Source organism: Chaetura pelagica, unplaced genomic scaffold (genome assembly GCF_000747805.2).
Source record: "Chaetura pelagica isolate M959 unplaced genomic scaffold, ChaPel_1.0 scaffold107, whole genome shotgun sequence".
Taxonomy (NCBI): Eukaryota; Metazoa; Chordata; class Aves; order Apodiformes; family Apodidae; genus Chaetura; species Chaetura pelagica.
In genome coordinates, this window is record NW_009953979.1 from 765,625 (window position 1) to 783,442 (window position 17,818).

A 17,818-nucleotide genomic window follows, 5' to 3' on the forward strand; every position below is an offset into this window, starting at 1 on the left:
CCCCCCGCCAGCCCCCAACGCTGAATTATTCAGTCCCCTCCTCTCCTCGCCCCTCCCCTCCGGAGCTCCCCCCTCCTCTCGCTGCTCCCCTCTCCCTCCTCCCGCGCTGCCAGCCCCGCACTGCCCCGCACTGCCCTGCCCGCGGGGCTGCTCTGCAGGGAACCGCCCTCTCCGGTTGCAGCAGGTGGTGAGCGGGGAAACTGAGGCAGCAGGGCTCGCCCCCCAAACCCATCAGCTGCCAGCTGGAGCCTCTGGGACAGCAGTGTGCAAACTGCCCCCAACAACGTATCCCAGGATCGTGGAGATGGGGGGTGCCCAGACCGGGGGGGGAGGGTGTCCCACAACTGTTTTCAGCATCTCCTGGGGTCACAGAATCTCAGACTAGTTTGGGTTGGAAGGGACTTCAAAGCTCACCCCTGCCATGGGCAGGGACCACTTCCACAAGATCAGGTTGCCCATCCAACCTGGCCTTAAACACTTGCAGTTGGGTGACTTCAGCATCCCCACAGCTGCTGCAGGAAGAGGGTGGGCTGTTATCCATGTCCCTCCCCACATCTTGGTGCCAGCCAATAGGGGCAGGAGACAGGGGTAAGACCACCCCATGGCTATGCCATTTGGGCCACTAGATCACAAGTGGAGCATGGAAGAGTTTGAACCAGAGAATGGGACACGTCTTGTAGCGTTGCTGGATACAGGAAGTTCTCTGGTAGCATTGGTGTCACCATGGGGCTGTGGCATCTCTGCCTGGAAAAGCCACTGCTGGAGCAGAGGAGGCCAGGGAGATGGTCTGAGAGCTGGAGCAGCTCTGCTCTGGAAACAGGCTGAGAGAGTTGGGGTTGTTCAGCCTGGAGAAGAGAAGACTCCAGGGAGACCTTAGAGCACCTTCCAGGACCTGAAGGGGCTACAGGAAAACTGAGGAGGGACTTTTGACAAGGGCAGGGAGTGATGGGACGAGGGGTAATGGTTTCAAGATGAAAGAGGGGAGAGGTAGATGAGATCTGAAGAAGAAATTCTTTTCTGTGAGGGTGGTGAGACCCTGGCCCAGGTTGCCCAGAGCAGCTGTGGCTGCCCCATCCCTGGCAGTGTTGAAGGGCAGGTTGGATGGGGCTTGGAGCAACCTGGTCTGGTGGGACGTGTCCCTGCCCATGGTTGGGACAGGATGAATTTTAAGGTCCCTTCCAGTCCAAACCAGTCTGGGATTCTGTAATTCTATGATGCTGTCACCTGTGCAACTTTCTGTAATTAACAGACAGAACCTACTGGTTTCACAAATGGGGAAACTGCTGCAATTTTTCCAAGCGTGGGAAGTGTCAAAAACAAACAGAGAAAAAGAGCTAAGATAACATTTCATTAATTTTGGACTTAAAACTCTGTAGCATCATCAGAAGACAATTGCTTCAGCATGTGCAGTCATGATTGGAACAGGATCTGGGTCCTGTGGGAGGTGTGTGCAGGGGAACCAGTTAAGGCCTGATCCTCTCTTGTGCCTGTGGTGTAAACCTGTAGTAAATAAGAGCAATCAGCAGTGATTCAGAGGTGGGTGTGCAACTTTTCTTCATATGCAGTGAGGTGAAAATTGCAGAGATGTTGAGAAAAAACTGAAATTAATACTTATGAATTTTCGCCTCTCAAGCTGAAAAGAACATTTTTAACACCTATAATTCCACAGTCCATGAGTTCTGTTGACTCTACTGCAGTTGGGTTCTGCTCCTGCTCACCTTCGTTGTGCAATTTATAATGGGTGGATAAATTACCAGAACTGCACATGTAGATCTTTCACCAGCCAGGAGAGCATTGAGCTCTTGGGGTCTCTTCAGCTACGAGCAGAAAAACACTGCTGGGTTCATAAAATCACAGAATCCCAGGCTGGTTTGGGCTGGAAGGGACCTTAAAGATCATCTAGTTCTATCCACCCTGCCATGGGTAGGGACACCTCCCACTACACCAGGTTGCTCCAAGCCCCATGCAGCCTGGCCTTCAACACTGCCAGGGACGGGGCAACCAAAGGCTCCCTGGGCAACGTGTTGGTTTGGGACATCCTAAGAGGGTGGTAGTTTCTTGCACTGCTTTCAGTGACTACAGTGGCCAAATCACTGACAGATTTAATGCACAGGCTTAACAACCCACGTGTATATCACTTTCTGTCTGAATTTCCTCTTTCCTGCTTTGCTGTGTCTCTTAAGTCTGGGAGTAAAACTATGGGTTACCATTCCCCAAGAACCCTTCACCACCCTGTGACAGTTAAATAATCACTGGGATTTCATATAAAATAAAATCAGGAAAAAAGACATCACAATCTTTATCAGATCCTTTAAGCTGGGGCTCTTGTGGAGGCCATCTAGCATCCCTCACCTATCACACACTGCAGCTCTTAGTGACCCAACCTACCACCTCTTGCAATTAATATCTTCAATCAACACCCTGCATGTTTTCTGTTATTGAGGAAGAGGTTTTAAATTAACTGCATGATCTAGAAGGTGTTTTCTGTGGTACTTGGGCTTTTAGGGTAATGTGTGTTGTTCTGAAGGTGCCTCCTAGAAATGCTGGTGCCATTTTCTTGCTCTTGAATTGGGTAAATTTGAGAAGTGAAGCTGGAGGAGATAAAGATGAGGACATCTTCTGAGGAAATCTTCTGATCACCAGAAAAGACAAGAGAGATTTGACTGAGGGGCTTCATATGTTGGGGTTGTCCTACTAGAGCTGCTCAAGGATGATGGTCAGAGTAACTCTTAGGTTGACATTCATCCAGCTTCACATTGACTTAGACAGTGGGGGAGATCCCTGAAAGAGCACCTGAAAGAGGCCAAGATAAGTTTAAACATGTTGCAAAACCTATGAGACCTCCTCTGAGCAAGCAGGGTAAGCTTCAGAGAAATCTGTGCCTCTGAACTCCAGACTGAAGGCAAAACAGATAAAGTGGTTGCAAAAGCAGCACCAGCCTGGATGGATCAGCTGAGAAAGACCAACTAAGGACCAAAAAAAGCTGGCTTATAGAACTGTGGAATTGTTTTGATTGGAAAAGACCTTCAAGATCATCCAGTACAACTGTTCACCCAGCACTGCCAAGGCCACCACCAAACCATGTCCCTCAGCACCACAGCTACACGGCTTTGAAATCCCTCCAGGGATGGGGACTCCACCACTGCCCTGGGCAGCCTGGGCTGGTGCTTGACAACCCTTTCCAGGAAGAAATTGTTCCTAGTATCCAATCTAAACCTCCCCTGGCACAACTTGAGGCTGTTTCGTCTTTTCCTGTTGCTTGGGAGAAGAGACTGACCCCCCTTGGCCCCAACCTCCTTTCAGGCAGTTGTAGAGAGCAAGAAGGTCTCCCCTCAGCCTCCTTTTCTCCAGGCTGAACACCCCCAGTTCCCTCAGCTGCTCCTCATCTCACTTGTGCTCCAGACCCTTCCCCAGCTCCTCCGTTCCCCTTCCCTGGACACACTCCAGCCCCTCAATGTCCTTCTTGTTTTGAGGGGCCCAAAATTGACCCCAAGATTCGAGGTGCAGCCTCATTAGCAGGATCAGACATACCAGACACATTTCTAGCTCATACATGGTCTCTCCTCCTGAGCTCTGGCATGGACCCAACTCTTACTCACACAACATGGTCCAGCTTGGACAGGGCTGCACCTTCCCCTCCAAATCCTGCCACATCCCTGAGCCACAGCCAGCACCCAGCATTCTGCTGCTTTCACTGCCACATCCTCCCTCCCTCCTATGGCTCCCTGGGCCCTGCTGTCAGCAGGTAATTAGGAACCTAATGAGAAATGGCACATGCTGTTAATCCCCACAAGTTTCTTCCCTCTCATGCACTTATGAATGAGCATAACGATATTCTCTGCTGGCAGGAGGACAGCAATTCAGCCTCTCTAATACAACCTGACATGGTAGATGGAAACAGATGTCTTTTTTCCAGTGTTTTATTATCCATTTGTGAGGGTTTCACTCTCTCTGGTGCTGCTAAAGCTCTCCTGGGTTTTCTTTTCCTGGAAGTGGTTAAACAGGAAAGATGTGTGAGGCTTGAAGACCCTTGTGTTTATGTTCTTTCTCTTCCAAAATGCACGTGTTCACCATAGAATCACCAAACAATCAGAAGCCTTGGGTTATAAGGGACCATAAAGATAATCTAGTCCAAATCCCACTGCCTCACCACCCTCACAGCAAATAATTTCTTCATCATATCCCATCTCAATCTCCCTTCTTGCAGCTTGAAACCATTCCCATTCATCCCATCCTTCCATGGCCCTACTCCAGCCCTTGCATCATCTCCATGGCCTTCTCTGGACTCACACCAACAGCTCCATGTCCTTCTTGTGTTGGGGACCCCAGCACTGCACCCAGCACTGCAGGGGGTCTCACCAGAGTGGAGTAGAGGAGGTGGGACAGGACACAACTCACTCATGACTGCTGTAATCATGGCCAAGGAATTAATGGAGAAAGCTTTGGAGCAACTGTTGTCCCCTGCCATCTTTGATCACCCCACTCCCAGGCTCCATCTGTCAGATGCCAGCTCTGCCCCACCTGGACTCTGCCATTCTCAGTCCCTCCATGGTTGGGTCTTTTCCACTTCAATGAATTTTAGGGATGCACAAGCGAGTCTTTGAGGGATGAAGCTGCCCCATAACATCACCTATAACTCTGAGAGCTGCAGTGGGCAGCTCCACATGTGTGTTAGTCTCTGGAAATAAGGGAAAGATGTTGTGGAGGCAGTTCCTGTTGAGAAGAGTAAGCAAGTGCAGGGGTTTGCTGAGACAGAGGAAAAGCCAAAGCTGATCAAACCAGTGAACTTCCCTGTGTAAATCAGTGCCTGCAAGGTGTCCTCAGGAGATCTGGGCTGAGTGTCAGAAGGTGGTGGGTGCAGGGGATGCTCAAGAGTGAGTACTGGATATTATAGGGATCTCAGGGTGCTGGGGAGGGGAAGGGGGGGGTGCAGGGGGATGCAGAGGGGTGCTGGGCTCCCACTGTTGCCTGGTGATGGTGTTTGTGACCCAGGCAGAACTAAGCAGATCTGGGAGGCAACAGCAGCACAGGGACCCTCCACAGCCTGGACATGGAGGGCAGCAGGTAGGGGCTGAGTGTGGCCACACCTGCTTCCCAGGATCCTGCACCCTGTCCTAAAACCCCTGCATCCTTCATGGGTCCTGCACACCCTGCTCCATGCAACCTACACTCACATCTACATGTTTCCTTGGGTTGTTTTACACAGGTCAGGGATTGTTTTTCTTACTGGTGGTTGCAGGGGGCCAGAGCAGTGGATTTTCTCACCTTCTCATGCATAGCTCATGAATGATGCATATTGCTTTGGACAGAGGCATCCTTCTCAAGTGCACCCTGCTCGAACACCTGCCTGGGTCAGAGAGGACCTTGGGAGCTATTCCTCCTCCTGCCAGACCCCAAATATCTCTTCCCCAAGTGAGCCACCTTGAGTTTCATCTTGTGCTTCCCAGCCTTCTCCCATCGCCACCTATTTATGGTTGGACTTGATGATCTTAGAGGTCTTTTCCAACCTTAATGATTCTGTGATTCTATTTTCTTGTTTTCTTCCATGTTTCCTTTTGTTCCTGTAAGCAAAGGCTCTGCTGCAGCCAGGGCTGATCCAAACTGTGAGGTTGTCCCTGCACCAGGCAGCCCTTGACCTGGGTGGGCACTGCCTGGCCCTGGCAGCTTCACCCTGGTATAAAGCCAGCCCTGGAGCCAAGGCTCCATATCCCAAGCACCCAGGAGGTGCAACAAAACCCATGGGATCCTTGCTGGTGGGACTCTGTGTGTAATTTGCACCACAACCTCTCATTGCTGCTTTCTGAGCTGCTGGAGTCCAGGCAGAACTATAATTGTAGGTTGATACATACATATTTATTTTTATAAATACAATTGTATATATAAATTTTTTCTCTGGTATTTTCCACTCTGATGATAACCCCCTGCAGTGCTGGGTCCAGTGCTGGGGACCCCAGCACAAGAAGGACTTGGAGCTGCTGGAGCAAGTCCAGGGAAGATCATGGAGATGATGTGGAGGCTGGAGCAGCTCTGCTCTGGAAGTGTGGCCTCCTCTGGACTCGTTCCAACAGCTCCTTTTGCAAGCTCTGCGCTGAACATCGAGATATCACTAATAAGGAGTGTTAAAAAAATAAACTGCATTTGCCCTTTTAGCCTCCCCAGAGAGCTTATAGGACTCCCAGAGTGTGGAAATATGTCATTAGTCTTCCTCCAGCTTCTGCCTTGTTTCACAGAAGCTGGTGGGAACTGCTTCTTTCAGCCAAGAAAGCTCACCCAAGGCACATGAGGGTTAGTTCTGCTGGAGTCTGAGATGAACTTGAAACCAGCATTTTCAGCTGGGGCAGGAGACCTTGGCTCTGAGGGCAGAGCACTTTTCTGCTAGGAGAAGAAAAGGAATGTCAAAGGGAAGAAGAAGGAAATTGATCCCTTTCCCTCATTGCCAGGGCAAAGAAAACACAGCTGCTTAAGAAAGGAGACAACTGAAGGTGAAAATGTACTGGAAGGTGCTCAAAAGTGCTCTAAGGCCTTCCCTTCTCCAAGCTGAACAACCCCACCTCTCCCAGCCTGTCACCAGAGCAGAGCTGCTCCAGCCCTCACATCAGCTCTGTGGCCTCCTCTGGACTCACTGCAACAGCTCCATGTCCTTCTTGTGCTGGGGACCCCAGCACTGGACCCAGCACTGCAGGGGGTCTCACCAGAGCAGAGCAGAGGGGACAATCCCCTCCCTGGCCCTGCTGGTCCCACTGCTGGGGATGCAGCCCAGGGAGGTGGGACAGGACACAACTCACTCATGACTGCTGTAATCATGGCCAAGGAATTAATGGAGAAAGCTTTGGAGCAACTGTTGTCCCCTGCCATCTTTGATCACCCCACTCCCAGGCTCCATCTGTCAGATGCCAGCTCTGCCCCACCTGGACTCTGCCATTCTCAGTCCCTCCATGGTTGGGTCTTTTCCACTTCAATGAATTTTAGGGATGCACAAGCGAGTCTTTGAGGGATGAAGCTGCCCCATAACATCACCTATAACTCTGAGAGCTGCAGTGGGCAGCTCCACATGTGTGTTAGTCTCTGGAAATAAGGGAAAGATGTTGTGGAGGCAGTTCCTGTTGAGAAGAGTAAGCAAGTGCAGGGGTTTGCTGAGACAGAGGAAAAGCCAAAGCTGATCAAACCAGTGAACTTCCCTGTGTAAATCAGTGCCTGCAAGGTGTCCTCAGGAGATCTGGGCTGAGTGTCAGTAGGTGGTGGGTGCAGGGGATGCTCAAGAGTGAGTACTGGATATTATAGGGATCTCAGGGTGCTGGGGAGGGGAAGGGGGGGGTGCATGGGGATGCAGAGGGGTGCTGGGCTCCCACTGTTGCCTGGTGATGGTGTTTGTGACCCAGGCAGAACTAAGCAGATCTGGGAGGCAACAGCAGCACAGGGACCCTCCACAGCCTGGACATGGAGGGCAGCAGGTAGGGGCTGAGTGTGGCCACACCTGCTTCCCAGGATCCTGCACCCTGTCCTAAAACCCCTGCATCCTTCATGGGTCCTGCACACCCTGCTCCATGCAACCTACACTCACATCTACATGTTTCCTTGGGTTGTTTTACACAGGTCAGGGATTGTTTTTCTTACTGGTGGTTGCAGGGGGCCAGAGCAGTGGATTTTCTCACCTTCTCATGCATAGCTCATGAATGATGCATATTGCTTTGGACAGAGGCATCCTTCTCAAGTGCACCCTGCTCGAACACCTGCCTGGGTCAGAGAGGACCTTGGGAGCTATTCCTCCTCCTGCCAGACCCCAAATATCTCTTCCCCAAGTGAGTCACCCTGAGTTTCATCTTGTGCTTCCCAGCCTTCTCCCATCGCCACCTATTTATGGTTGGACTTGATGATCTTAGAGGTCTTTTCCAACCTTAATGATTCTGTGATTCTATTTTCTTGTTTTCTTCCATGTTTCCTTTTGTTCCTGTAAGCAAAGGCTCTGCTGCAGCCAGGGCTGATCCAAACTGTGAGGTTGTCCCTGCACCAGGCAGCCCTTGACCTGGGTGGGCACTGCCTGGCCCTGGCAGCTTCACCCTGGTATAAAGCCAGCCCTGGAGCCAAGGCTCCATATCCCAAGCACCCAGGAGGTGCAACAAAACCCATGGGATCCTTGCTGGTGGGACTCTGTGTGTAATTTGCACCACAACCTCTCATTGCTGCTTTCTGAGCTGCTGGAGTCCAGGCAGAACTATAATTGTAGGTTGATACATACATATTTATTTTTATAAATACAATTGTATATATAAATTTTTTCTCTGGTATTTTCCACTCTGATGATAACCCCCTGCAGTGCTGGGTCCAGTGCTGGGGACCCCAGCACAAGAAGGACTTGGAGCTGCTGGAGCAAGTCCAGGGAAGATCATGGAGATGATGTGGAGGCTGGAGCAGCTCTGCTCTGGAAGTGTGGCCTCCTCTGGACTCGTTCCAACAGCTCCTTTTGCAAGCTCTGCGCTGAACATCGAGATATCACTAATAAGGAGTGTTAAAAAAATAAACTGCATTTGCCCTTTTAGCCTCCCCAGAGAGCTTATAGGACTCCCAGAGTGTGGAAATATGTCATTAGTCTTCCTCCAGCTTCTGCCTTGTTTCACAGAAGCTGGTGGGAACTGCTTCTTTCAGCCAAGAAAGCTCACCCAAGGCACATGAGGGTTAGTTCTGCTGGAGTCTGAGATGAACTTGAAACCAGCATTTTCAGCTGGGGCAGGAGACCTTGGCTCTGAGGGCAGAGCACTTTTCTGCTAGGAGAAGAAAAGGAATGTCAAAGGGAAGAAGAAGGAAATTGATCCCTTTCCCTCATTGCCAGGGCAAAGAAAACACAGCTGCTTAAGAAAGGAGACAACTGAAGGTGAAAATGTACTGGAAGGTGCTCAAAAGTGCTCTAAGGCCTTCCCTTCTCCAAGCTGAACAACCCCACCTCTCCCAGCCTGTCACCAGAGCAGAGCTGCTCCAGCCCTCACATCAGCTCTGGGGCCTCCTCTGGACTCACTGCAACAGCTCCATGTCCTTCTTGTGCTGGGGACCCCAGCACTGGACCCAGCACTGCAGGGGGTCTCACCAGAGCAGAGCAGAGGGGACAATCCCCTCCCTGGCCCTGCTGGTCCCACTGCTGGGGATGCAGCCCAGCATGTTGGTTTCTGGGCTTCCAGCACACAATGCTGGCTCATGGTGAGCTTGTCATCACCCAACACCACTCAGTCCAGTCCTTCTCCTCAGGGCTGCTCTCAATCCATTGTCCACCCAGAGACATGGGCACTGGCTCCTAAAAGGCACTTTGTAGAGCCATGGAGGAGAAGGAAGCACCCTGCTCTCAGAAAACCCCGATATGGCCCTTGCTGACCACACTTGCCATGCTGGGACTGCAGGCACATCCCAAACCCAGTGTTTTCCTTCAGAAACCCCTGTGGGAACACGACCATGACATACCTCCAGAGTCCCCATATGGGGACAACATGGCATGCAGAGGGCCAGGACCTGAGCTCACGCATCCCACTGCACACCCACTGCAACCTGGATGGTGGACGATCCCAGGAGCTGAGCAGGTTTTACGAGGTGAGGACATGGGGAACAGTGGAGGGGACTTAAGGTCATTAAAATACCATCAAAGTTAACTGAAAAAAGTGATTCTTAGATTTGTAAAAATGCGAGTGAACAGAGTTTGCTGACAACGTTCACCCTGTTCCTTACTGGAAGGACCATACAAAGTCTGGAATCAGGTTGGAGGGTTTAGATGTAGGGACCTCAGTGTAATGCTCTAACGCATAATTATGTGTGTGCTGTGACTTTGTAATTTGTGGTTAATTAATACTATTATAGCAACTCATAAAATTAGATTATATGGTTTTCTAGCTGTGCTTAATTAATAACAAAGTCCCAGACTGGGTTGGGTGGGAAGGGACCTGAAAGACCATGTAGTCCCAAACCACCCTGCCATGGTGGGACATGAAGTGGGACACTTCCCACTACACCAAGAACCATCCAACCCGGCCTTCAACACTGCCAGGGATGGGGCAGCCACAGCTGCTCTGGGCAGCCTGGGCCAGTGTCTCACCACCCTCACAGCAAATAATTTCTTCCTCAGCTCTCATCCCAATCTCCCCTCTTGCAGCTTGAAGCTGTTTCCCATCATCCCATCACTCCCTGCTCTTCTCAAAACTCCCTCCCCAGCTTTTCTGTAGCCCCTTCAAGTCCTGGAAGGCTGTTGCAAATAAATCCTGGTGCAAAAAATACCTGGAGCACTGAACCCAGCCTGGACTGTTGCTTTTGCCTACAGATGAGTCAGCAGCACCGCAAATTCTACAACGACAAGACTGGGACACTTTACATCCTTCCCTACTTTGTCCTGCCCAAGAAGGAAGAGGTGAAATTTCCTCATCCTCTGGACATGTAAGTACTGCTGTCCCTTCAGACAGTCCCTGGGGATAATGGCTGCACCCAGTTCCCAGAGCTTGGGCTGGTGCCATGAAACCAGAGAGGTCTGGGGAAGAGCCAGCTCCACACCTGATCCTCCAAAAATAACCTTCCAGATTTTATTTCACCCAAAACCGAGACCATCTAACTTAATAGCTGTGGGCTGTGCACTACTGGCTGTCATGCTCTGTGGCACAGCCCAGCATGGTATCCCACCACCCTCCTGGATGGACCCCCACAGCACTGCCAGCCCCCAAACACCCCGTTCAACCCTCCAAGGACCAGAGGAACCATCAGGGCATTGCCCTCAACCAACACAGTTTACAGCTGGCAGCCAAAATTGCCTCTTGCCTTGTGCTCTGAACCCAGCAGTGGCCTCCTGGGATGGTAACATTGAACCAGAAATGGGTTAAAATGAACCTGCAGCATTGCCAGCCCATGATGGGAGCTGAGCTGTGGTGCTGTGCTGGTTTTATCTGGGATAGCTGCTGGAAGGCAGCCAAAGTCAGCTGCCAGCAGAAATACCTGGGTGCCCTCTAGTGCTGTGTTCCTGTGGCTCAGCAGAAATGCAAAATATGGGGGAGAAAAAGCTTCCAATCATCTTCAGAGGGCTCAAGATAAAATATCAATCAGGTATTTTCCTAATAGATGGATGGATCTTCCTGCCTGTGGCTTAGGCCCATTGCTGTTCCTATCACTGTGCACCTGAAATTCAAAGTGCATCCTCCAGCCTCCTGCATCTCTACATCCTCCAGAGCCTCTCTTGTCTGCTACTGCCCTCAGGTAGCTGAAGCCAATTGGAAGATGTCCCTTTCCTTCTCCTCTCAAGGCTGACTAACTCAGCACTTTGCCTTTCCTTCCACCTAAAATAATTGAATCATGAAATGCTTTGTGAGAGAAGGGACATTTAAAGGCTGCTGACCTGGAGGTCACAAAGAGGTGAGCACTTCTGGCCCTTGCAGCATCAGTTCTGAACGTGGCCACCACATCCCCAGACAACACTCCAGGCTTGGGGAGGAGTGGCTGGGAAGTGGCTGAAGGAAAAGGATCTGGGGATGTTGGTTGACAGCAGCTGAATATGAGGTCTTTTCCAACTAAACCGTTCTGATTCTCTGGGTTCTCTTGGAGGGACAACACTGCAACCTCAGCTGCGTCTGCAGCTCTGCTGGGGTGACCAGTGCCAGGGATGCAGGTGCCCAATGCACTTAGAGCACATCCCTGTGACTGAGCCCTGCCTGCACCTCCATAACCCCTGCCTGCACCTCTGTAACCACCTCTGGTGCTCTCCTTCTCCCCAGCCCACCGCTCAGCGCCAAGGTCCTCTGGAACATGCGGCGAGTGTCACCAGCCAACCTGCCAACCGCCCAGACCTTCCCTGCTGGGAGGAGGGTCACTGCCCAGGAGAGAGAGAACCGAGACAGCTTTTTTGAGTACAGAGGCTAAGAGATGGCCTCTTCCACCCTCCCCTTGATGGAAACCTGGTTTTCCAGCCAGGAGAGGAACAATGGGGCAATAAAAGAGGAGCCTGCTGCCTCGGATTCCGTGCACCACGCGTGGTGAGGATGCTCTTTGTCTGTGACATCCAAGGAGAGGGGGCAACTGCCCAACATGCAGCTTTTCCTGGCATTTGAGATGATCAATGGGATGTGGAGGGATTGAGGACAGGCAGGGGATTAGATGGGTCTGATGGGGTCACCGTCTGGCAGGCAAAATGTCTCCACTTTGCCCCTGTGCCAGCACATGCTGCTGCATCTGCCAGGGTGGAAAGGCAGCACTGGGTTGGACCAGATGGTCCTTGAGGTCCCTCCCAACCTGGTATTCAATGATTCTATGATCCACTGCCCTAGTTTGGGCTCTGCTTCTGGTGGTTTGGGGTCACCCAGGACCCTCTCACCTGGGCTGGGATGACTTCTGAGGCGTTGCAATGATGGAAGAGAACATGGGCTTCAACATAGTCATCAGTGACCTCAGATGGGGTGATGAGCCTGTGGATGGCATGAAACCGTCCAGGGAAGGTGCTGCAAAATCATATATGGGGCTCCCAGACCAGCAGTACCACCCAGCGGCCAGACCATGGGCTTACAGGGAGTGGGTAATTTGCAGTGGTCAAAAAAGCCAATCAGCCCATAGAAATAGTGAGGAAAAGAATGGAAAGGGGAGCAGGCACCAGTAGGACCCGCCCTGTGCTGCCTGTGCGTGGGGTGGCTGCACCAGAGGGTGAGATACTGGGCCAGGAGAGGGTGAGATGCTGGATCAGAAGTGGGTTCAGGGAAGGGCATCAGAGCAGTTGGAGGAGGTGCTCATGGCATCCCTGTGAGAAAGGACCATGCAAGCCAGAGCCCATCAGCTTGGAAGAGAGAGGATGAGGGGGACAGGGCAGAGGATCCATGGGGTTGGTTGTCCACTGCCTCATCCTTCAAAAGAACTGAACAGGACCAAAGAAGGTGACCATGTGTCAGGTTTAAAGCAAGACCAATTGGGCAATGCTTCTAAACCACAGGGCTCCCCTCCCTGGGCTGCTGCATACAGCAGAATTTGACATGGTTTCAAGAAGCTACCAGAGAAACTGGTGGAAGAAAACTCCTCTCAGGTGACTGACTGAAGGACAGTGAGAGGATATTGTGCACTGCCAGGAGAAAGGGGAGATTAATTTGTTCAGCCTGGAGAAGAGAAGGCTCCAGGGAGACCTTAGAGCACCTTTCAGTACTTGAAGTGCTCTAAAAGAAAGAAGGGGACAGAAATTTTAGCACAGCCTGTAGTGATGGGACAAGGGGCAATGGTTTTAAACCAAAAGGGGGAAGATTCGAACTAGATATAAGGAAGAAATTGTTTACACAGTGAGGGCAGTGAGACACTGGTCCAGGTTCCTCAGAGAGGTGGGAGATGCTCCATCCCTGGATTGCAGGTCAGGTTGGATGGGTCTCTGACCTAGTTGAAAATGTCCCTACTCACTGGAAGGGGTTTGACTAGATGGTCTTTATAGGTCCCATCCCACCCAAACCATTCTGTCATCCAGTGATTCTATGATTCCTCCATCCTTGGGAGGGCTCATGCTCCCTGCAGACCGTGTTGGGCTGGGTTAAGCCATGCCAGGGCTGGTAAGACTGTCCCAGCATGAGGCAGCCTTCACCCTGCTTAATTTATTTGAGGAGACATATTTTCTCCTGTGAATTTGGAAGTGGGAAACACGGCAGGACAGACAGAGTCTGTAACTGATGCTGTCAGCCAGGGCTCTGCCCCTGTTGTACCACCAGCCATGAGGACTCTGGCACTTTTGGACCACCAGCCAGCACCCTTGTGAGCTGTGCCAGTACCTGGGAGGCGTCAGGTTAACTGAAGAGCATTCCCCTGGGTGTCAGTCTGTGCCTTTTGCCCACAGGGCTGGAGAATCACAGACTGGTTTGGGTTAGAACCTTAGCACCATCTAGTTCCAACTCCTTTGCCACAGGCAGGAACACCTCCTACTAGACCAGGTTGCTCCAAGTCCTGTCCAACCTGGCCTGGAACACCTGAGGGGCCTCTGACCCCTCTTCTTCCCCCCTGCAGGCAGAGCTCCATCTCCTGCCCTGCTGGGAGGGATGGGCAGGGACAGCAGGTCCAGCTTGGGGACAGGACCAGCCTTGTGTCCTCACCCTGCTTCCACCCCAGCTCCATTCCTGGGCTCCTTCCTTCACAGCTGGATCACAGCCAGCCTCCTGTCCACTTCCCATGCCTGATCCAAAACACAAGACTACCCCAGCAATGAGGGGCTCTTTGTAACTGCTATTCTGGAAACACAGAGATGAGGCTTTTTAGTATCCTCCTATTGATTTTTTTACCCTTCCATTCACTGACATCTGAAGTGAAATAACCCTTTTAAATTTACCTCCTCATCACTCCCCCACTGGTACATTTTAGCCAGATAGAACCAGCTGATGGGAACTAATACTGCAACACTCCAAAGCTCAGGTTTGACACATCAAGGAAAGTCCTCATGTGTTTCAGTGCATTTCTAAAACGACTTTCAACTCCTTTCAGGTCATCACTGGCATTCAGAGAGATCTGGGATGCTTTTTAGGACTTGTTCTTTGGCCACGTTCAATTGTGTAGCATTTACAGGAGGGACAGGATGGGTACAGCAATCACAAGGAAGAATCATCTAATCACAGAACAGTTTGGGTGGGAAGGGACCTTAAAGATCATCTAGTCCCACCCCCCTGCTGTGGGCAGGGACCCCTCCCACTAGACCAGGTTGCTCCAAGCCCCATCCAACCTGCCCTTCAACACTGCCAGGGATGGGGCAGCCACAGCTGCTCTGGGCAACCTGGGCCAGTGTCTCACCACCCTCACAGCAAAGAATTTCTTCCTCAGCTCTCATCTTAATCTCTCCTCTTGCAACTTGAAACTGTTCCCCCTCATCCCATCACTCCTTGCCCTTGCCAAAAGTCCCTCCCCAGCTTTCCTGGAGCTCCCTTCAAGAAACTACTTTTGAGCCAGCAGTGCTGTGGCATTCAGGATGTACAGTGCTTGCCTCGAACAATCCAAGAGATAAGCTTGGATTTTGGCACTCAGGATATCTTTTGTCTGTCCCGAGGCATCTGAGAGTTGAACGACACCTGCTGATGCGATTTTGCAGGACAAGACAAGGAGTGCCAGTCTCAAGGTACTTCCTAGGACCGAAACTCCACAGCAAGGAACTAATCCTGTGGTGGCAATTGACTCAACCTCCTCCTTTGTAATGGCTGATCTCATCAATTAGCCAAACAAAGACTACATAGCCCCTGGCATCATACCTGCCCCTGCTATCACAGAGAAGATCCGAAGGGTTTTTCCCTATGCAGGGAGAGAAGTGGGGGTGCAGTGGGCAAGGACTGTATAAAAATGTGGGACTCTGTGGGTGCAAGTAAGCACTTCTCCACCTGGAACTACTTCCCCACCGACGACATCGACGACATCACTGAACCGTGGGTGGTAACTGTGCTCTTGCTTTCTGTCCTCTATCTCTCTGCTTTCCCCTCTTTTTCCTGTCTCTGTTTTCCTGCCTGTCCTATCCGCTCTAGGGACTTTTGTTGTGTTATTGCAATAAAAGTTTGTTGTGTGCATGACATCTGACCTCGTTTGTGTCGTAATTTCACCATTTGGGATCACCTTTATTTATTAAAATTGCCACATACCCGAATACCGGATCGTGACCCACCACCAAGAGACATTTATATACTGGAAGTACAAAACAAAGTTCATTAATGGTGTCATTTCCACCAGTTTTCATTTACCTCCCTGGAAGGGCTTTGCATGGTAACCGTGATGTAGCTGCTGAGGTGTCCCAGGGAGGGCTTTGTCTGGGTGCTGCATCATATGGTGGATCCCTGAATTAAACAAGAGGTCTGAGCTCTCTTGTGTGAAGGGCCCCTCTGGGTGGAGACCAGTGCTCCCCTCTGGCAGGTCCAGGATCTGATCCTGAAATTGCTTTTAGACACCCAGAGTGCTGCTGCAGGACCCACAATTGAGCCTGTGCAGCAGAAAGGGGTCTGTGGGTATCTTGACCTTAACCCCAATTGGGGGAGCTCTCTGGTGGATTTTGGGGGGTTGATGGGGTTCATGGAGCACCCCTGCCTGCTCTCTCAGCTTGCAGCTTCCACCTCAGGGTGGCTGATCCCAAATCTTCCTTTGCTTCTGGCTCTGGACTGTGGCCAACTCAGAATCTAACATTTTAGGTGACAAATGAGGACATTTTTGCATTTTTATTGCCTTCTTGCCCTCTTGTAAGCCCCCTCTGCAGCTCCTCGCTGCCAGCCTGAGCCCCTCAGTATCACCTCCCCCTCCCTGCAGATGCTGGAGGAGCTCCATAACCCTGTCCTTGAAGCTCCCTGGAGCTCCCCCGCACATCAAAGCTGGTGCTGCACATAAATCTCTTATTTTCTTTCCTCTGGCCAAGACTTTCAAGACAGACTCGTCCTTCCAGCCACCCTGGCACTTAGAAAAACCCCTGGTCTTTAATTCATGCATGGTCCAAGGACCAAATCAAGCAAGGTGATTCCCCATCGTGGGGAACCCTTCTTCTTCATGGTCTATGAAATGTGGTGGCAGCAGGCCAGGGGTTACCAGACCACCTCACCAGAGGATGACACATCTGTCACCACATCACATCCCCATGAAAGGCTGCCTGGCAAGGGAGGCGATTTTACCACAAATACCCAATGTGGGCTCTATTTTTAGTCTGGGACATGCTTTGTCACTGCCTGGCAGCTCCTCAAGTGCAGAACTGTGATTTGTGGAGGACAAGGTGCAGGTTCAGCCTCTGGCAGAACCAACCAGGGGAAAGGAGGTTGCCTGAATACACCCTGCAGGGTCAAGGACAGGAAAGCAAAGGAAAACAGACACAAAAGAATCCCATGGTGAAGAAACCTTCCTGGGAACATCAGGCTGGGTCTTCCAACCTTAAACCATGCTGGAGATTGTTGTATAATGGAAGTGAGAGCAACTTCAATAGCTTTCCTGGCTCCTTCTCCCCCCACTCTCCCCGATGCTCTCATGAAGGCACCAGGAACATCTTGCTCTTGTGAGGAGCTTTTAGAGGTATTTTGAACCATCAGCCAGTTCTGATGTCCCTGTTTCAGGAGGCCTTTAATGCAAAGAGAAATAAGTGGCTCATGGGTGTAGAGAGTTGGGGTTGTTCATCCTGGAGAAGAGAAGGCTCCAGGGAGACCTTAGAGCACCTTCCAGTACTTGAAGGGGCTACAGGAAAGCTGGGGAGGGAGTTTTGACAAGGGCAGGGAGTGATGGAATGAGGGGGAATGGTTTCAAGCTGCAAGAGGGGAGAGGTAGATGAGATTTGAGCAAGAAATTCTTTGCTGTGAGGGTGGTGAGACCGTGGCCCAGGTTGCCCAGAGCAGCTGTGGCTGCCCCATCCCTGGCAGTGTTGAAGGGCAGGTTGGATGGGGCTTGGAGCAACCTGGTCTAGTGGGAGGTGTCCCTGCCCATGGCAGGGGGTTGGAACTGGGTGAGCTTTAAGGTCCCTTCCACCCAAACCGTTCTGTGATTCGATTTTTTATTATATTACTCTAAGAGGTGGCTGCTCACACACAACCCTTTAGACATGAACAGTTGACCAAGTGCAGGACTAGGACTGGATCCAGCTGCCCCTGGACTCCCCTTGGGGAAGGAGGTCAGAGCACAAGAGGGTCCTCTCAGAACCTCCTGACCCCACGAAGGACAGTCCCCAGCCACCCGGCAGACTTGTGCCCCTTCACATGACCCCCTGACACCCAGTGACAGTCAGTGGGGTCCAAAGAAACCGTGTGCACGAGGCTCAGGGTTCTTCTTGTCCCAGGTCCCCACCCCCCTGTCCCTGGGCCGGTGTCCCCGGTGCCCCCTCCCCGGCTGGGTGTGCAGTGTGTCCTGCTGTGTG

The 17,818-nt window shown here is 51.5% G+C and overlaps 3 protein-coding genes across 3 annotated transcripts in view; 1 reads left to right on the forward strand and 2 right to left on the reverse strand.

Annotated features, from left to right (window-relative positions):
• OTOF (otoferlin) overlaps nt 1-6,855 on the reverse strand; it is a 106,105-nt gene extending 99,250 nt beyond the window's left edge. The window contains 1 exon segment of the mRNA XM_010002208.1: nt 6,786-6,855. Within this exon segment, the coding sequence (XP_010000510.1) occupies nt 6,786-6,855 (70 nt within the window).
• A 2,583-nt stretch (nt 6,856-9,438) lies between these two features.
• LOC104392774 (chromosome unknown open reading frame, human C2orf70) lies at nt 9,439-11,874 on the forward strand. Its single transcript, XM_010002209.1, has 3 exons — nt 9,439-9,573; nt 10,295-10,407; nt 11,730-11,874. The coding sequence occupies exons 1-3, from the start codon at nt 9,439-9,441 to the stop codon at nt 11,872-11,874; spliced, it is 393 nt and encodes a 130-aa protein (XP_010000511.1).
• A 1,257-nt stretch (nt 11,875-13,131) lies between these two features.
• The window catches only part of KCNK3 (potassium channel, subfamily K, member 3), a 63,240-nt gene continuing 58,553 nt past the window's right edge, over nt 13,132-17,818 (reverse strand). Inside the window, exon 5 of the mRNA XM_010002210.1 lies at nt 13,132-13,148. Coding sequence (XP_010000512.1) covers nt 13,132-13,148 — 17 coding nt within the window. The remainder of the gene's footprint in view (nt 13,149-17,818) is intronic.